At 46.8% G+C, this 18,267-nt stretch overlaps 1 protein-coding gene across 1 annotated transcript in view; it reads left to right on the top strand.

Moving 5' to 3' along the window:
* The window catches only part of EXOSC7 (exosome component 7), a 200,646-nt gene that overhangs the window by 130,957 nt on the left and 51,422 nt on the right, over nt 1–18,267 (top strand). The window contains exon 6 of the mRNA XM_078663551.1: nt 10,327–10,450. Coding sequence (XP_078519677.1) covers nt 10,327–10,450 — 124 coding nt within the window. The remainder of the gene's footprint in view (nt 1–10,326; nt 10,451–18,267) is intronic.

Below are 18,267 nucleotides of genomic sequence, written 5' to 3'. Positions count from 1 at the left end.
TGGGCTGTCGAGCGCCAGATGACCTCGGCCCAAGCAGACAGAGACCTCTTTAAGGACACTATAGCGGCTCAGATGGACAATATGCAGAAAACGATGATCCCCCCCCACCGGGGTGGTAACCGTGGAGAGCAGAGCCCATGTTTCTAGCCCGTCCGGTATCTCATTACAGAAATATGTACATGGAGAAGATCCGGACGCGTTTTTGATGAATTTCGAGCGGGCTGCTAGAGCGCTGGGATGGCCAGAGGTGAAGTGGCCCTTCTTCCTAGCCCCGCTATTAACTGGGGAAGCACAGTTCGCCTATCAGGTGGCGAATCCGGATGGGAACGCAACGTATGCCATGATAAAGAACGTGATATTGGACCACTTAGGGCTCGACTCCGAAGCATACCGCCTCAGGTTCCGCAAGGAGAAAGGAGTACCGGGAGAAAACCCAAAGACCCTCTTCTTCCGATTGAAGATGATGGCGGATAAGTGGCTAAAGTCCAACACCAGCACTAAAGAAGAGATCCTGGCCCAGATCTACTTGGAGCAATTTATGGAGGCGCTCCCCTATGGCTCCCAGAGGTGGCTGAGGCAACACTCTGGGATTACGGTAGAGCAGGCCATAGAGATGGCCGCCAACTATGCCCGCGCGCAACCAAGGACCACGGGGTGGGAACCGGAGAAATCCTCCAAACAACAACCCTTGGTAAAAAGCGACAAGAAGGCAAAGCCATCTCTTGAGCCCTTCCGGCCGCGTCCTCTTAGGATGGAACCTCCTGTACCCCGGGGTCCGCAATGCTTCGAGTGCGGCGAGTGGGGGCACATTGCCCGCCTGTGCCCCCGGAGAAGACCTACCGAGGAGCCCATGGAGGTGGGGTACCTGCCAAAGGCTGTTCTGTACTCCGCGGAGCTGGGGACCTCATTTCATGTAAGTATGAGGGTAAACGGGTTTAGTATTAAAGCCCTCCTAGACTCCGGGTGTAGGCAGTCAGTGGTACAAGAGAAGCTTGTCCTACCCTCCCAATATGACCAGGATGCCCTAGTACACATCCGTTGTGTACACGGGGACGTCAAACCGTATCCTGTGGCCCACGTCCCCGTTGCCACTGACAACCAACCGGAATGCACCGTAAGGGTGGGAGTATTAACGACACTACCAGAGGACATGATAGTGGGAGTGGACAATCCGGACTTCCTAGAACTATTCAGAAGAACCGTATACGAACCGTCCCTGGCTAAACAGACAGCCCGTTCGGCTCTACTTACGGCTGAACCCTGGGTTCTTGACCGCAATTTTCGCTTTGCGCAGGCAGAAGACCGGACTCTCTTTAATGCATGGGAAGCGGCGCAGGCATCTCAGGTCGATTCCAGCGCCTCGTATCCCAGGTTTCTTATAAAACGGGATCTCCTGTACAGAGAGGCAGCTGCCGGAAAAGAGCTACAGCTCCTGGTTCCCAAGACTTTCCGCGAACAGGTGCTGTTTTTCGCACATGCTCATTTAACAGCAGGACATGCAGGCAAAGAGAAAACGACAGAGAGTGTTATCCGGCATTTCTACTGGCCTGGGATCTACAGGGACGTACAGGAATATTGTAGTACATGTGAGATTTGCCAGAAAAAGAACACACACAAACCCCCGGCAGCCCCCCTACAACCCATGCCAATAATAGGGGTACCCTTCGAGCGTGTAGGGATGGACCTGATAGGGCCCCTCACAAAGACCCCCCGAGGACATTTGTATGCACTTGTAATAGTGGACTATGCGACCAGATACATAGAGGCATTTCCCCTGAAATCCCCTACTACAGCCAATGTAGCGGAGAAGTTCGTGGAGTTATTTTCTAGGGTGGGATTCCCGAAGGAGGTGGTTACAGACCAGGGAACCCCGTTTACATCACGCCTCATGAAGGAAATCTGCAAGTCACTGGATATCCATCATCTAAAGACATCCGTATACCACCCTCAGACAGATGGCCTCGTGGAGAGGTACAATCAGAGCCTCAAAAACACCCTAAAGAAAATGTTGTCCGCAGAAGGCCCGGCCTGGGACCGGTTGCTCCCGTTAGCCCTGTATGTGCTCCGAGCCCAAAAACAGAGCAGCCTCGGTCACTCAGCATTTGAGCTTCTCTATGGAAGGACACCCCGAACCTTGCTGGAGATCACTAAAGACGCATGGGAATCGCAAGAGGTCCTAGAAAAAAACACCCCCCTGGAATACACCTCACAATTGAGGTCCAAGTTGGGGAAACTACGCAGTCTGGCCTATACAAACCTCGAACAAAACCAGAAGAGACAAAAGAAATCATACGACAGAGGGACCCGGCTCCGGAAGAGGGGAGTGGGCGATTGGGCCCTTGTACTATTGCCCTCTATCACCAAGAAAACCGAGTGGGAAGGCCCTTATGAAGTGGTAGACACCATAGGGGAGACCACATACCGGCTACGTCTCTCTCCCTCGAAAACACAGACATACCACATTAACATTCTCAAAAAGTGGATCGGTCCTCCTCCTCAGAGGGTTCACTTGGCTATCCCGAACAAACAAACGGAGGAAAACACCTTACGTCACCTCGTCATTAATCCGGAACTATCAAACAGGCAACAACGAGAGCTACAGGATACCTTAATGCCCTTTATGTCTGTCTTTTCGGATCTGCCAGGGAAAACAACCTTAGTGGAACATAGGATCGAGACGATTCCAGGGAAGATAGTGCGCCAGCGACCCTACAGAATCCCTGCCGCCAGGAGGGAGGCAGTGAGACAAGAAGTGACAGACATGTTAGAACTGGGGGTGATACAACCTTCCACCAGCAACTGGGCCTCCCCGATAGTCATGGTGCCAAAACCCGATGGCACCAAACGCTTTTGCATGGACTTCCGGGCCTTGAATACGATATCCTCTTTTGACGCCTATCCCATCCCCCGGGTTGACGAATTGATAGAAAAACTGGGGGAAGCAGTGTACATAACAACCATTGACCTGACTAAGGGGTATTGGCAGGTACCCCTTAGGATGGAAGACCGAAAGAAAACAGCCTTCATCACTGACGAAGGGCTTTTTGAGTTTACGGTTCTCCCCTTTGGGCTTCATGGCGCCCCCGCCACTTTTCAGCGGCTCATGAACCGCATTCTAAAACCTTTCCCGACGTTCTGTTCAGCCTACCTGGACGATATCGTCGTCCACAGTAAAACCTGGGATGAACACCTACGACATCTCCAGGCCATCCTCAGGGCCCTGCAGGAAGCCGGCCTGCACATCAACGCGAAGAAGTCCCGGGCGGCTTATACCAGAGTCAAATACTTGGGGTATGTGCTGGGCGAAGGTACTATCGCCCCACAAGACGAGAAAATCAGAGCCATCAGAGACACTGGTTTCCCCTCCAATAAAAGGGAGCTTCGCGCCTTTTTGGGACTGATCGGTTATTACCGGAGATTCATTCCCCGATTTGCGGAAGTGGCCACCCCTTTGACGAACCTCCTACGCAAGGATGTAAGGTCCAAAGAGATCCAGTACGCCCCGAAGGAGGCCTCGGAGGCCTTCACATTATTGAAAAACGCCATCACCTCAGCCCCCGTTCTGATATCCCCGGACTTTAACAAGGACTTCATACTCGCCACTGACGCCTCGGAGACGGGTATCGGTGCTGTTCTTTCGCAGAAGGACGGGGATGGGGTGGAGCACCCAATCCTGTTCAGCAGCAGGAAACTGTACCCTAGAGAACAGAAGTACTCCACCGTGGAACGTGAATGCCTTGCCATTAAGTGGGCGGTAGAGAAACTTCAATACTATCTGGAGGGCCGCCCCTTTGTCCTTCAAACTGACCATGCCCCGCTGAGTTGGATGTACCGCAACAGATCGCTCAATCCTAGGGTCCTTAGATGGTTTTTGTCCCTCCAGCCTTACTCCTTTACTGTGGTACACAAGAAGGGTACGGATAATGGGAACGCGGACTTCCTGTCCAGGGTCCAACCTCTCCCCGATCGGGAGTGTCCAGGGGGGGAGGTGTGTGACAGGGCGGCGGGGCCAGGGAGTGACAATGCTGTTGTACACGCAGACGGCTGGTCTGCTCTACCGTTGACCCCCCTTTCTGTTGTCCTTATACAGACTGATGCCTATGCTGACGTACCTGGGGAGTGGTGGTCGGCTGTCCCGCGGAAACCCCCTGTCACCCCTGCATTGACTGATGACCCTGGCCTGCAGGAATGGGGCACAAAGGAGACCGATAGTATGTGGAACTTTGCTCCGGTAGAAGAACACGGCCCCTTTAACTGCGGACTACACGACGGCGTGGCCACGCCCCCTGCGTGCGTCGAGGAGTCAAATGCCGGAAGAGAGAAGGAGACGGCGGACGGTGTTTCCCTGGAGGCGGAAGGTGTGTTGGAGTGGAGACGAAGAGCAGTGGAGTCGAGTGTTGGAAGCGGAGGTGGAGCGTGTGGAAGGAGCCCAGCTGAGAGCGACAAGCCAGGAGGCCACCGATTTGGCGCTTCGCCCTGCCACGGTCCCACGGGAGGAGCGTGGCTGGACAAGGTACGGGGTACTGTGGCTGGCTGGGTGGGGAGGAGCGACCCGAAGAAACCGAGAGCCCCAGTGTGAATATTGTACAGTCAGGAATTTCCCCATCCCTTCACGAGCACATCGAACGGCTGTTGTTAACTGAGCACTTGGTTTCCCTCACTCCCTGGGCCCTTGCAAGTCGTGCACGGACATCCCAGTGATTGTGCCTTCTCTTTTTCTTTCCTTTCCGGGACGCCTCCGGACGAGTCTACACTCCTGTACCAGAGGGCGACGGCATCACCTTCCCTCCATACCGACGAGAGCGTCTCGATACCCTACATCATTCTGGAGACTTCAGGATTTACAAGAGGTGTCAGGACGGAGACCTCAGACTTTGCCAAACTAAGAGTGTCCTCTAAAAGGCGCAAAGCATACTTAAAAATAAAACCTTCTTTAAGAGCACTCTTCCCTGACTCTGCATCTTTGGATCCCACCCCCCTGGCTTCTGCTGCGTCTTCCCCAGCGTTCCCCGAGCCTGCCCCTTTACAGATTGGTAGCGAGATTTGTGATTAAAGTAATTTTTCTCTTCCAAATCCTTTTTAATCTCACTCGCATGCACTGCACGGACAATTCCATCACCCACGCCATTTGATATCCATTCTAGAAAGGAGATAATAGATAACTAAGTAATCATCTTCTGCTTTTTGCTTGCATCTTCTTCTGTTATTCATGTGGCTTGGTCGCAATCCGATCCACATAACTTCCCCCAGGGATCTGGAGGAGTTGTGGTAGGAAGGAAGGATATCCAAGTGATGACACTGACCTCTCTTGGTAGTTGATGGACATCCTATCATTCTGCGAAGGTCTTTCTCTTTAAACACTTTTCTGTGTTCATTTCACTTTGGATAGGTGCTGGGTGTTCGTTATCCTAGTTGTTGTGATAACCCAGTTTTTGCTCCTTTTTCTTAGGCCACCAGATTTCTTTGTAGCTGTGATTAACTGTATTGGGGATTAAATCTGTAGCTTGGTCTTTAAACTTTCCCTTGGACCCTTTTCTCCCTTCTGGAGGTGTAGTACACATACTATATAAAGAGCCAGCTTCCTGCATTGGTGGTGCACAGGTGGGATATAAGACTTGATATTTGTTGTACAACTCAGTTAACAAGTGGTTCCACTCAGGAATCCAAAATTGTCTTTAGCTTAAAAATATTTTTTGTCTAGTTTAGATTTTTTTTCTACATTGTTTAACCTAACTGTTAAGGCCTTGTGTTAAGTACCCAAGTTCAAACTGTTTCAAACTTTAAACTATTTTAGTGAGGTAGGCCCTTTTAGAAGGCCTACTTAGATTTTTCTTTTCTAAATTAATGATGAGGTCCCAACGACTTTAAAACTATGACTGAGGTAGAAGGTCCCTCCCAGGATCTCAACCTTGGCCCCTACAAAAGTCTTAAATTGACCCAACTTAAAGCCCTCTGCCAAGCATGGAGATTAGCCATGGGGTTCAAACCCAATAAAGCACATCTGCAAAGGTTGCTTGCAGAAATTGATTGAGCCATGGCAGGAAAAAAAACCTGAGAGGTATGGGGAAATAGATGCTGAAAAGGATGAGTCCATCAGCAACCCTACTGATAGCAACACCACTTGTAGCACTACTAGTAGTACCCCAGAAGAAGTAGACAGTGAAAATACTGATCTTCCAAAACTAGCAAAGAGGATATCCTGAGAGGCTAAACTCTTAGCTATAGAAAAGGAAAGAGCTGAGCTGGACATAGGAGCCATCTCTGATGGGAGCAAACATTGGGAGAAAGATGAAGCGTTTGACCCTAAGATCCCCAAAGGGATTGTCCCCAAATATACAGAGGGTAAGGCTATCACCAAATGGTTTACAGCCTTTAAGAGGGATTGTAGAATGAGGAAACCCAGCCAGAAGTAATGGAGCTCTCTACTCTGGGAGCTGTTTTCAGGAAAGTGCAGAGCCAGGCTCCTGACACTGGATGAGACCGATGCAGAGTCCTGTGACCTCATAAATGATATCCTGATTAAGGACTTTGTACTCATCACTGAGGAGTACAGGATCAGGTTCTGGGAATACCCTGAGTCAGACCTTGGTAGATTTTGTTGACTTCACAGTCAAAACACTAGGTGGCTGGTTAAAAGGTAGCAGGGTGCAATATTATGATTCGCTTTATAATGTTATGAAAGAGCATCTGTTAAGTAACTGTTTCTGAATTTTTTTTATCAGTGCCTTGTAGACCTAGGACAACTTTCTCCATAAGAATTGGGAAAGAAGGCAGACCACAGGGTCAAGACTAGGGTAACTAGGGAACTGGCTCTGTATACGATATTGCCATTAGATAGAAATACTGTGCACAGAGTCCAGGGGTTCCTCCAAAAGTGCCCAGGTCTCAATGTAAATCCAAAGTACTCGATTAGTGGTAGTGTGGGCGAGCAGCCTTTGACATTTATTGCACACAAGTGATCAATAATGGACACACAATTCAAGAAGGAGATCCAGACCAATTTTACAAAAATATACTTTGTATTTTATTTTAAGACCAAGGTCGTCGTAATAAGGTAAGTACGTTTTTAATTAAAAATACTTTTCATTTTGAAGAATCTACTTTTTAAAACTTTTCATCACAGTCCAATGTTATCATATGGGGAAAAACAATATTGTGGTTAAACAGGTAAGTACTGCACTCACAATCCCAGTCTTCAGAGCCATAAGCCAGCAAGGCCCAGGGTCAGGTGAGTACCAAGACTGCACCCCCAGCGGCACAGGTAGCCGGGTGCAAAGGTCAAAATCGGAGTTCGGCCCAGCGCTTTTCAATGGAAACTGGGTGCCTGGAGCCACACCGCTTGCAGGTAAGTAGATCGGGTGCAGGGGCCAAGCTTTGGGAGTTAAGTTAAGCATGGGGCGGCACCAAGCAGCACCAACTATACACCACCTATACACCACCAACGGCACAGGGGTGAACAGGTGCAAGGTGCAATTTCAACGCGCATTTCAACAGCATGCAACCCCTCCCCCGTCACATGTTAGTATTGGACAAGCGTATGTGTGCGGGGCTCAGTCGTTGCATCTCCCCAGGCCGCAGTCAAGGTTCGTATTATTGCAGCATGCAAAATGACCTGGCCTGCAGGTAGGTCATTTTCTGCGGACAGCGTATCCAACGTAAGGAGAGTGCCCTCCGCATACAAGTCGCCTACTGCGTCAAGCCCTGCCTCGTGGCACGTCACTAACTCCGCTTCTGATATTTTCTCTTTGCCTCTAGGGTTCCCTACTAAAGGTATCAGCGAAGCATAAGGATACGTATCACGGGTCAGGTAGAGGCTAGATAGTAGAGTTCCAGGTTCGGGGCTGCTAGGCCTCCACTGCTTGTGGGCGCATATAACTTACCTAACTCTATGCGTGGTCTGCCTTTGTTCCAGATCAGGTCTCGAAGAATGCCTTCTAGGCTGCGAAGAATACTAACCAGGACGTATACGGGGAGATTTGAAAAATAATGTAGCAGGCATGGTAAGATGATCATTTTAGTTATTGACGCGACTCATCACATTCAAGGACTGCGTTTTCCAAAAGCACACCTGCACTTTGATTGCCGTTATGGCTCTCACAAGGTTGCCATCTAATACATCAGCAGGGGATCTGTAAATGTAGGCGCCTAAGTATCTAAACATAGTGGAGTGCCAGACGGGATCCATTAATACTGACGTCCGTTTCGGCCACCGTGTCGGTAAAAGAGTAGACACCAGACTTTGCCCAATTCACTCTAAGCCCTGACATACGTTCAAATTGTCGGAAAATGACTGCTATGACCGGAGGTATTGCCTGCAGGTCCCTGATGTACAGGAGCAGATCATCTGCATAGAGTGATACCACATGTGTGCCATCGCCTAGCGGTATGCCCCATTTGTCTCCACTAGCTCTAAGTACTACAGCCAAGGGATCGATCGCCATGGATAAGAGCAGGGGAGGGGTGCCCGAGATGCGAGACGGCAGGAGCGGATCTCTTACACGTGCTGTGGCAGTGTCCGCAGATCCAAACGTACTGGCAGTCAGTGTTACCGATATTGGAGCGGAGCACGGCGATGCCGATCCCTCACACGTGGGAGGCATGTCTGTTGGGCCTCTACCACAGAACCAAACACAACAGAGTGCCCTCCCGCTTCTGGGATCTTGGTCTTATTACGGCCAAGAGACTAATCACTAAACACTGGAAACGCGCAGAACCGCCCAGGACAGAACACTGGCACACCTCCCTGGACAACTGGGCAAAGGCGGAAAGCATCTCCCTTCACAATGAGGAGACAGCAGGGCTGCGCAAATTCCCCATTGCGGCGCTTTGGGACAAAACACTACACTCCTTTCACAGAGAATACCAGACACTAGCAGACCCTACAGGACACACCTCCCTAAGCGGAGAACACGGAGACAGGCGCACAACACCAGGCACTACTGATAATGGCCCCATTGCCGGCACTCCCATCGCATAGTCGGGATGAGCGCTGCCCCGCCCCTCTCGCGAAATACACCCACCGCTGATACCGCATCGCCCTCCCTGTACTAATGGGGCGAGCACGAACCGACCGCGACACCACCCCCAGACCCCCCCACCCCCCAATGCATGATCGGGAGTCCATCACGCCACCCGCCATACACTTCCAAGTTTGATAACCCCATACCTCCCCGTTCTTACTATCTTCAACTCTCCTTTACAACGTGATAACGAGGATGGCATGATTGAGCTATAATTCCACCATTGTATTTCATTGTGATGTAACAGTGTAGTATATACTTTGCTCCGTGACCCATGTATACAACTTTTGAGTTTCGCGATACGGAATGCTGTACGTACAATTCATGTTTTCTTTATTCTGTGAACCCAATAAAGGATATATTTAAATAAAAAAATGGATAAGAGCAGGGGAGACAGAGGACAGGCCTGCCGTGTTCCTCTTCTCACTCTCTGGATTAAGTTCCTTCCATGCTCATGATTACAGGTGGCAAGACCTCCAGCCAAGGCACCTTAAGATCACCTCTTGGTATTGAACATGAGTCCAAAGCTTACTCTGTGGTCAAGGTTTAGGCTCAGGTATTTGTAATAGCTGTTAATCACCAATTTTACATAGCTTAGTGACCACTGATTACTCTTTCTTAGAGTGTTACACTGCTAGTGGAATTAGTGCTCTATAAAGGGCTCGCACAAAAATGCAGGCAGGGTCAAAACAGAGTAACAGTCTTCCAGGATTCCAGTTTGCTGGATGTGATTTGAAAAGGAAGTTTTACACCACACCAAATGCTCTGTAAACACTGTAAAACAAGTGTTCGCTACAGATCAGAGCCTCAAATTTGTAAGCCACTTTTGACCAGCCCTTACGTTTCCAGTATTCCATTCTTTCAAAATTTCCAGGCGTTTTACAAATTCTGATTTATCTCGGTATGGTGGTTATGGGACCTACAGATGAGATATTCACCACACTACTTAGAAGATGTAACTTCTAACCCTACTTGCCCCCCACCCTCTCTCTCCTGCTTCCTGCAGATAACCCACGTACCAAACCAGGTGTATTTTAATAATGTATTTTGGTACAAACTGAGTGAATGGATGTTAATGTATGGAAGCAAACTGATACATGTATGTGGGCTGCACATGCACCTAGGCTTACATTTTTACCAACTACTTTTCTCATGTTACGGGACATCCCAAGTGTCTTCTGTATGCTGTGCTAGAGGGAAACTGAGGATTACTTCAGATATCTTGTACTACTAATACCTCTCCTTTGTAATCATGTCAAATGTTCTGAGTATGTTTTTAACAACAGACATTCTTCTATGACAACAGGATTCCCAAGGTAAGAGTTCTAGAAGATGAAGAAGGTTCCAAGGAGATTGAACTCTCTGATGATCCCTTTGATTGTATACAACTCAATGTGGAAAACGTACCATGTATCATCACTGTAACCAAAGTGAGTCAATTATAAATTTGTTTTCAAAATCCCCATTTGTTTACTGCATGAACCACAGTCTTATAAAATCAAAAGGTAATATTTTTTTAACTTACAAATGAGTTTTTTTTTAATTGATTCCCTTATTGTGAACTAGCGGCCCGTCCCGACGTTGTCCGGGAATGATAGACATGCCTACAATTAGAATGCGCCCCAGCGATATGTGCCTCTTGCCGTCCTGCGGTGCACATCGTGCCCGGGCTCTGCAGGAGCCGACGCGTGTGAACCTGCTCTGACGTTCTGGCCTCAGTCTGCCCCAGCGATATGTGCCTCTTGCCGTCCTGCCATGCACATCGTGCCCTGGCTCTGCATCCACAACACGCCGTGATGCACTGAGACGCCGCGTCAACGTCACCCGACGGCGTACTCAGCCGCCGCGATAGAACGCTATTCACACGCTCCAAACGTACGCACACGCCCACCATTGCGCCCGTGCTACTTCCAACGGACTACTTTGTCCCACAATGTGCTTTGTCCCCTCCAAAGTATATGTTACGCTGGTGTAAAGCCTATGTCCATCTACTTTGCCTCACCTTTCCAATGCTGCATGCGGTGCTCCTATTGGCGCTGTGGTTCAGGAGCTTACCCGCCTCAAAGGTTTGGTCTCTCTCTTTATTATATTAGTATGGATACACACAGTTAGGAGATGAAGAAACTTTCATCTGCAAGTAATTACTTTTTCAAAGGCCTAGCTTGTGCTTAGTAAGTTTAGTTCTCAGAGACTTGATGTGTGATTCCTGAACATCCAGTTGGCAGTCCAGAGTGTCCAGATTTGTCTTGCGTTAGTGGGCCAAAACCCAGATTCCTCAAGCATCATTACTTATTTAACAGGCCTGACTCCTGAAAGGCTGCCATTGGGCTCTAGTAGCTAAGACCGCTTTAGCGTTGTATTTGGATAAAACACAAAATTAACCATCAACCAGGAAGGTCTTATTTTTTTAGTTTTAGAAACTTCCTTTGTTGTACACTGTGTTGTGTTTCTGTTCATGCCAGGCTTTACATTTCACACTACTGAGAGCTATATTATTGTTTGTCTTCTCCCTTCTCTTTACAAGCACTTTGGAAAAAAGTCCATGTGACTGTTCTCTAAAGCAGCGTTTCCCAAACTGTGGTCTGCGGACCCCCAGGGGTCTGTGAGACATTCCCTGGGGGTGCGCAGGACTCGAGTGCCTGTCGTAGTGAAAAATTAAACGCCCATGCGTCCTCACAGCACACAAGAGCTGTGACACAGAAGGCAGAAGGGCACAAAAAAACGAGTGGAACAGAGGGCAGAAGGGCACAAAAAACTAGGGGAAAACTAGTGGAACAGAGGGCAGAAGGGCACAAAAAGCGAGGGGAAAACGAAGTGGAACAGAGCAAAAGGCACAAGAAACGAGTGGAACAGAGGACAGAAGGGCACAAAAAACGAGGGAAAAACGAGTGGAACAGATGGCAGAAAGGCACAAAAAACAAGTGGAACAGAGGGCAGACAGGCACAAAAAAAGAGTGGAACAGAGGTCAGAAAGGCACAAAAAACGAGGGAAAAACAAGTGGCACAGGGCAGAAAGGCACAAAAAACGAAGGAAAAACGAGTGGAACAGAGGGCACAAAAAATAAGGGGGAAACAAATGGAACAGAGGTCAGAAAGGCGCAAAAAACGGGTGGAACAGAGGGCAGAAGGGCACAAAAAAACGGAGGGAAAACGAAATGGAACACAGGGCAGAAAGGCACAAAAAACGAGTGGAACATAGGGCAGAAAAGCACAAAAAACAAGGGAAAAACGAGTGGAACAGAGGGCAGAAAGGCACAAAAAACAAGTGGAACAGAGGGCAGAAAGGCACAAAAAACGATTGGAACAGAGGGCAGAAGGGCACAAAAAACTAGGGGAAAACGAGTTGAACAGAGGGTAGAAAGGCACAAAAAACGAGGGGAACAGAGGGCAGACTGGCACAAAAACGAATGGCACAGAGGCAAAATATAGAATACAGAAATATAGGGGCAGCTAAGAACAGAAGGCAGAACGGGCAGAGAGGCACGGGGGCAGCGAGGGGAACAGAAGGGAAAACTGGGCAGAAACACGGGGCAGCGAGGGGTACAGAAGGAAAGACTGGGCAGAGAGCACGGGGACAGCGAGGGGAACAGAGGGAAGAAAAAGGGGCACGGACCACTGTCAGGCAGCGGGGGAAGACAGACAACAGCAGTCACAGACACAACAATGAAAATACAGGCAATACAATAAAAGCAATAAACCGTTACTTGGCAGGCAGGTAAAAATAAATGCAGCCAGGATCAGCAGTAGGATTTTCGTGCTGCTGTCTGATTTCTCACTTTCCACAAGCCCTTGGGTACCACTAAATAATACACTGCTGTATGCATACATGTCCATGCCAATCGACCTAATTCAGGCTGCCTCCCTCTTGAAATTGCCTCTGCTTCGAAAGGTGTTTTTAAAAGAAAATTTAAATTGTACAAATTGCTTGGGGGTCCCCGGCTTCCAGTAGTGATTCAGTGGAGGTCCTCAGGAGTCAAAAGTTTGGGAACCACTGCTCTAAAGGGCAGCTCTCCCCACAGAGTGGAAACAAGCATTGGCAAAGCCAATAGGTTTCGCCTATGCGCTTTGTCAGTGTATTTTAGAAATAATCAGGCCTCGAAAAATCTATTAGCCAACACGCTATGGTGAGTAAGATTTTATCAGGGTGAGCTATTTGTAGGGCTTACTGACCCTTTCTGGCAAGCTGGAAAAGAACAGGTGTTCTGTTCACTTGCAAAGTGAATGAGCAGGAAAGATGCCTTTAAATCTTGTTTTTATCTTGACACGTTTGCTCTGAGTTCAGGGACAGAGATCAAAAGTCAGCTCAGTTCATGTCTTTATTCTATTAACTTTGGAGTGAGAAAAAGAAAAGTAGAGAATTTTGAACACTGAACTGTCTGAAAATCGTGATGTACAAAGAGTTTGAAATAAAAGGCTGTAGGATGTCAATTTTCTTTTTCTAACACAGCATTTAAATATCTCAGATTGAACAATGTATAAAATAAAAAAAATTGGTAACTCTCTGTGATGAAAAACAAGATTATAATAGGATGAAAAAAAATCGGTACACTTTACTTGGTAATGTGCAAATGATAATCATTTTTGCTGAAACTCAATTTACAAATATTTTTTATGTGATATAGCTTTATCAGCTAAACTGCATGTTAGTGCGAATGTTTGTGGCAGTTTCAATAGAAGATGTGCTGTCTGTCTGTAAATGATTGTGAACTACCGCATCATATTTTAGTAATATATTAGTTAAAAGTGAATTTTTACACATGAACTGAAAAACATTCTTGCCCCAGCCCTGATGTCAATGCTAATAGTGAACTAATAGGCAAGTCAGGTATCATGTGTAGCCTATATGTGAGCCAGATTTTTATTACATATGGAGCAAACGTTTAGGGCCATATATATGTAAAAGTAACGCAGTGCAGCAATTTACCTTGTTGCACTGCGCTGCGCTGCTTTCCAGTGAAAGGGCAGGAATGGCCCGTATTTATTACAATACGATTCATTACTGCCCTTTCCCCAGCTCTTGCACGCAATGGGCAGCCTAACGCCTACGCCATCATGGTGCAAGGTTTGCCTTTGTTGCATGCCGGATTGTTTTTGTGTGCAGGAAGGGACACCATCCTGTGCAAAAACAATCTCCTGAGGCGTATTCCTCTGTGTGTGCTGCATAATGCAGCACTCGCAGAAAGGGGAAGTAATGAGGAGAAATAAAGACATTTGTTCTTGTTACGCCTCATTTTGGAAGGCATAGAATTTTGGCTCATTCCCAGGTCTACCAGCAATAGTAAATCTGGGAATGCGTCAAAATCCATGGGAGTTGTGTGGAAACACTCACGCAGTGCCTATGGAACTCCTTTCCAGGGCAGAGTAATGCAACACAGCGATTTGCGCTGCCTTGCATTACTCCAGATTTATCAATCCACTAAGGGCCACGCAAAGTGGCCTTGCGTGGCTTGATAAAGCACATTTTAGGGTTTGCGTCGCACATCCACCACGTTGCGTGGAGCATTCAGAACACAAAGCCTTAATTTATTAAATAAAACAAAAGTGTGTTATATGTACAGCAGAAATACTGAACTCACATATTTGAAGGTGCTATCGTGATAATGAAGAAAACAGCGGCTCTGTAAAATAAAATATTTGCCTAGGATCATACAATTTCAGATCAGTTACCGGTCAAGTACATCACAGTTGGGTTGAATAGATTATTCAAGTTGCTAAACCTCCAGGTCTAGTAACATTTTTGTGATTTTTTCACAGCATTTTTAGCCTACCCAAATCCCATAATTGTATGTGATTCATTGCTGATTGGTGATGAGGGAAATATTGCTTAGGGTGTAAGTGCTTTTTGTCCGGCAGTGCTATTTTTTGGGCATGTTGCCATCTGGTGCTTGCCGTCTTCTGTGCTCTTTGGGCACAGTTTTCACAGAAGTTCAGGTTTAAGTTAAGCTTTTCAGCTGAACATTAACCATATCTAGCTCCACTCTGACAGGCCATAGTAATGCCTGTGCCTTTAAACCTCAATCGAAACCCATTGTATGACTCATCTTAACGTGCAAATAATTTAATTCAATCTGCCAATTTCATTTTCCTCTTTGTCCCTGGAAGTAATTTAATAAGACAGACTATCTCTTTGGCCCTGCAGTTATTATTGTTGGTTTTTGCCCATTTTCTGGATATTTACTGTTTGTACTACGACATCATGCCCTATTAATATATTTATTATAAGTGAGTGGTTAAACATGAACTGAGAAACACTCCTGCCCCGATGGCAGTGCTATTAATAAACTGAGGGACAAGTCAAGGATCATGTGTAACCTCTTTGTGGGCTAGATTCTTATTACACAAGGAGCAAACGTTTAGTTTATTTATTCAAACAAGGTTTTTTTTGTACAGCAGAAATGCTGAACTTGCATATTTGAAGGTGCATTCATATGTGAGAATGAAGAAAAAGGCGACTGTAAAATAAAATATTTGCCTATCACATTTTGAGACTGCTGTAGTAGTGTATGGGAGAGAAGCCACGCCCACTCCCCCGCCCATATTTGTCATTGGCTTGTGTCATTGTCCTCAGTAAATGCTGCCTTCGGATTCGTTAATAGGCCCTACTTAGTACGGCCTTGTCTTCATTTGTACCCTCCCATGGCGACTGACCCATTTACTTTGGTTGTTACTTCGGACCAGTTATTTCGTTCGTAAGCACTATTTACTTTATTGAGTTTCTCTTACTGCAGGCCGGACATGCGCTGCTTCAGCTGATACCGCTTGTGTTTGTTTAAGCAGCACGGCCGCCCCCGTAACACGGGCGCCCCCTTTCAATTACTTTAACCCGTCATTATCTTGTGTCTGCTTCAAACCCCCCTCCCCCCACAAAGTAAAATGGATTTAGGATTGATTAGCAAAGTAAGCCATATGAATTAGGTAGCACATAATCCTATGCTAATGGGCTGAAGCTGACATCTGTGTTACGTGTCATCTGTACTAAAGCCACCTGATGTGTTGTTTTCAAAAGCCTCTTTTATTAACACCACCAATACCATCGTCGGTGCCACCACCAATAACACTACCACCACCAATAACACTACCACCACCTCATACCATAGCCACCATCAATACCACCACCAATACTACCACCACTAATACCACCACCAATACCACTACCACCGCCCCCATCAATTCCACCACTAATACCACCACCAATACCACTACCACCGCCCCCATCAATTCCAGTACCACCACCAGTACACCACTAATACCATAACTACCACCACCAATACCCCTACCAATACCCCTTCCGTCACCAATACCACCACCGCCAATGCCACCAACCAATACCACCATCAACACCACCAAAACCATCACCAATAACACTACCACCACCAGCACCACATACCACAACCACCACCAATACCACATGCCACAACCACCACCAATACCACTACCACCGCCCCCATCAATACCACCACCAGTACCACCACTAATACGAATACCACCACCAATACCCCCTACCACCAACACAACCAATACCACCACCAATACCCCCACTAATACCGCCAATATCCCCACCGCCAATATCACCACCACCAATACCGCCACCAATACCACCACCACCACCAATACCACCACCACGCATACCAGTACCGCTATCACCACTAATACCGCCACCACCAATACCGCCAACAACCAATACCACCACCTCCACCAATACCACCATCACCAACCACCAATACCACCATCACCAACCACCAATACCACCACCTCAATGCCTCTCACTCACTAGTAACAGCAGGAGCACTGTACGAGGCCTGAGCTGCAGCCAAGACCATTCATTCCTCCCTCCATGCCTGCCATAATGCACAGTCCGTCCTGCACCAGGAGGTGAAGCCAGGGCCCTACTACAGTTGGAGTGTTTTTTATTAGACTCGTAACAACAGGAGAGGAAGGGAACAGAGTAACGCTCTAGGTAATAACAAAATAACAACAAAATAACAACAAAGGAACGTCAGAATTTCAAAGAAACAAGAGAGCAAGCATGTAACATCGCTCACAGTCACAATTGACTCTGAGGGGGACCTCTTCTGGTTTATTTAGAAGGCTGTGTTGGTTGCACCCCCATAGATATGGGGTATGTCCCCCGTGCTCCAATAAATCCTTGTACACGGAAGGTTGAATAAATCTGTACAACAGTTAATCCGTTTGAAACTTGATATTTATTCCATCATGTTGTCATCACATGGATGTAAAGTTCATAACTTTTCACTTTGGTTCATGAGCAAACATTTTGACTTTCCCAATGCATTTCGGCAGATTAACTGCCTTCTTTCAGGAGATATCTCTATAACAAAATAAAATGATACAACTTTCAATATCAATCCTATGTACTATATATTCACAGTATATCATGTAAAAACTGTTAATCCACAACTTACACTGTTAACCATTAACTTGTGGCATAACTCGTAAATTAAATGTCCAACAGTGTTTAGAACCAATCTTCAACCACACTAGCTTTTGATGGAATACTCGTTGTTTTGTACCACCATTAAACTGGCTCCCCGTGAGTGTTTTACGATCATTTACAAAAATACTGCTCGGATCTGTATTTAACTGTCTAAAACAGTGGAGCATGTGCACGCTGTTAGTCAAGGTACCGAGGCGGTTAAATTCTTAACAAACTGGCTTACCGTGTAAATGTTTGTGTCTCCCGTATTTTTCTCGTGAACCGGAAGCACTAGCACTAACGCTCCGGATGTTTTAATAGCGGGTCGCGTCTGTTGCTAGGTGACGTTCCGGTGTGTAATGAAGACGACAAAAATATACGATTACTGTAGGATTTAACTCCTGCCATAGCAGCGTGTGGGTGGCATGTAAATGAAGTGTTTTGAGGATTCTAAAAAGTGAAAAAAGCTAATGTCGAAAATGATATATAAATTGTGTGTTCTGTTGTGTCTCAATAAAATGTAAAAAAAACTGTGTGGTGTGGATCCGAAGGAAGCTGTGATCATTGGATGTTGTTAACTCCCATTTTAGTTGTATACATACTAGGATTGATAAATTAAGGAGCCACTTGTCGGATTTAAAGAACAAAATGTGTGATTATAGATAACAAGTAAATTCCATACGGTCATTAAGGCCGTGTGGGGTTATGCTAGTCAATAAAGAAATCCAATAGTTTTCTCTTTGCAAAAGTCTCTTTCTGTGATCTTGTCCTTCCATTTTTGATACATTCTCAAGAACACAAAATCTTAATTGG

The sequence above is a fragment of the Lissotriton helveticus genome, chromosome 10 (assembly GCF_964261635.1).
Source record: "Lissotriton helveticus chromosome 10, aLisHel1.1, whole genome shotgun sequence".
NCBI lineage: Eukaryota > Metazoa > Chordata > Amphibia > Caudata > Salamandridae > Lissotriton > Lissotriton helveticus.
Note: the sequence above shows the minus strand (reverse complement) of the source record. Positions and strands in the feature narration are given on the sequence as shown.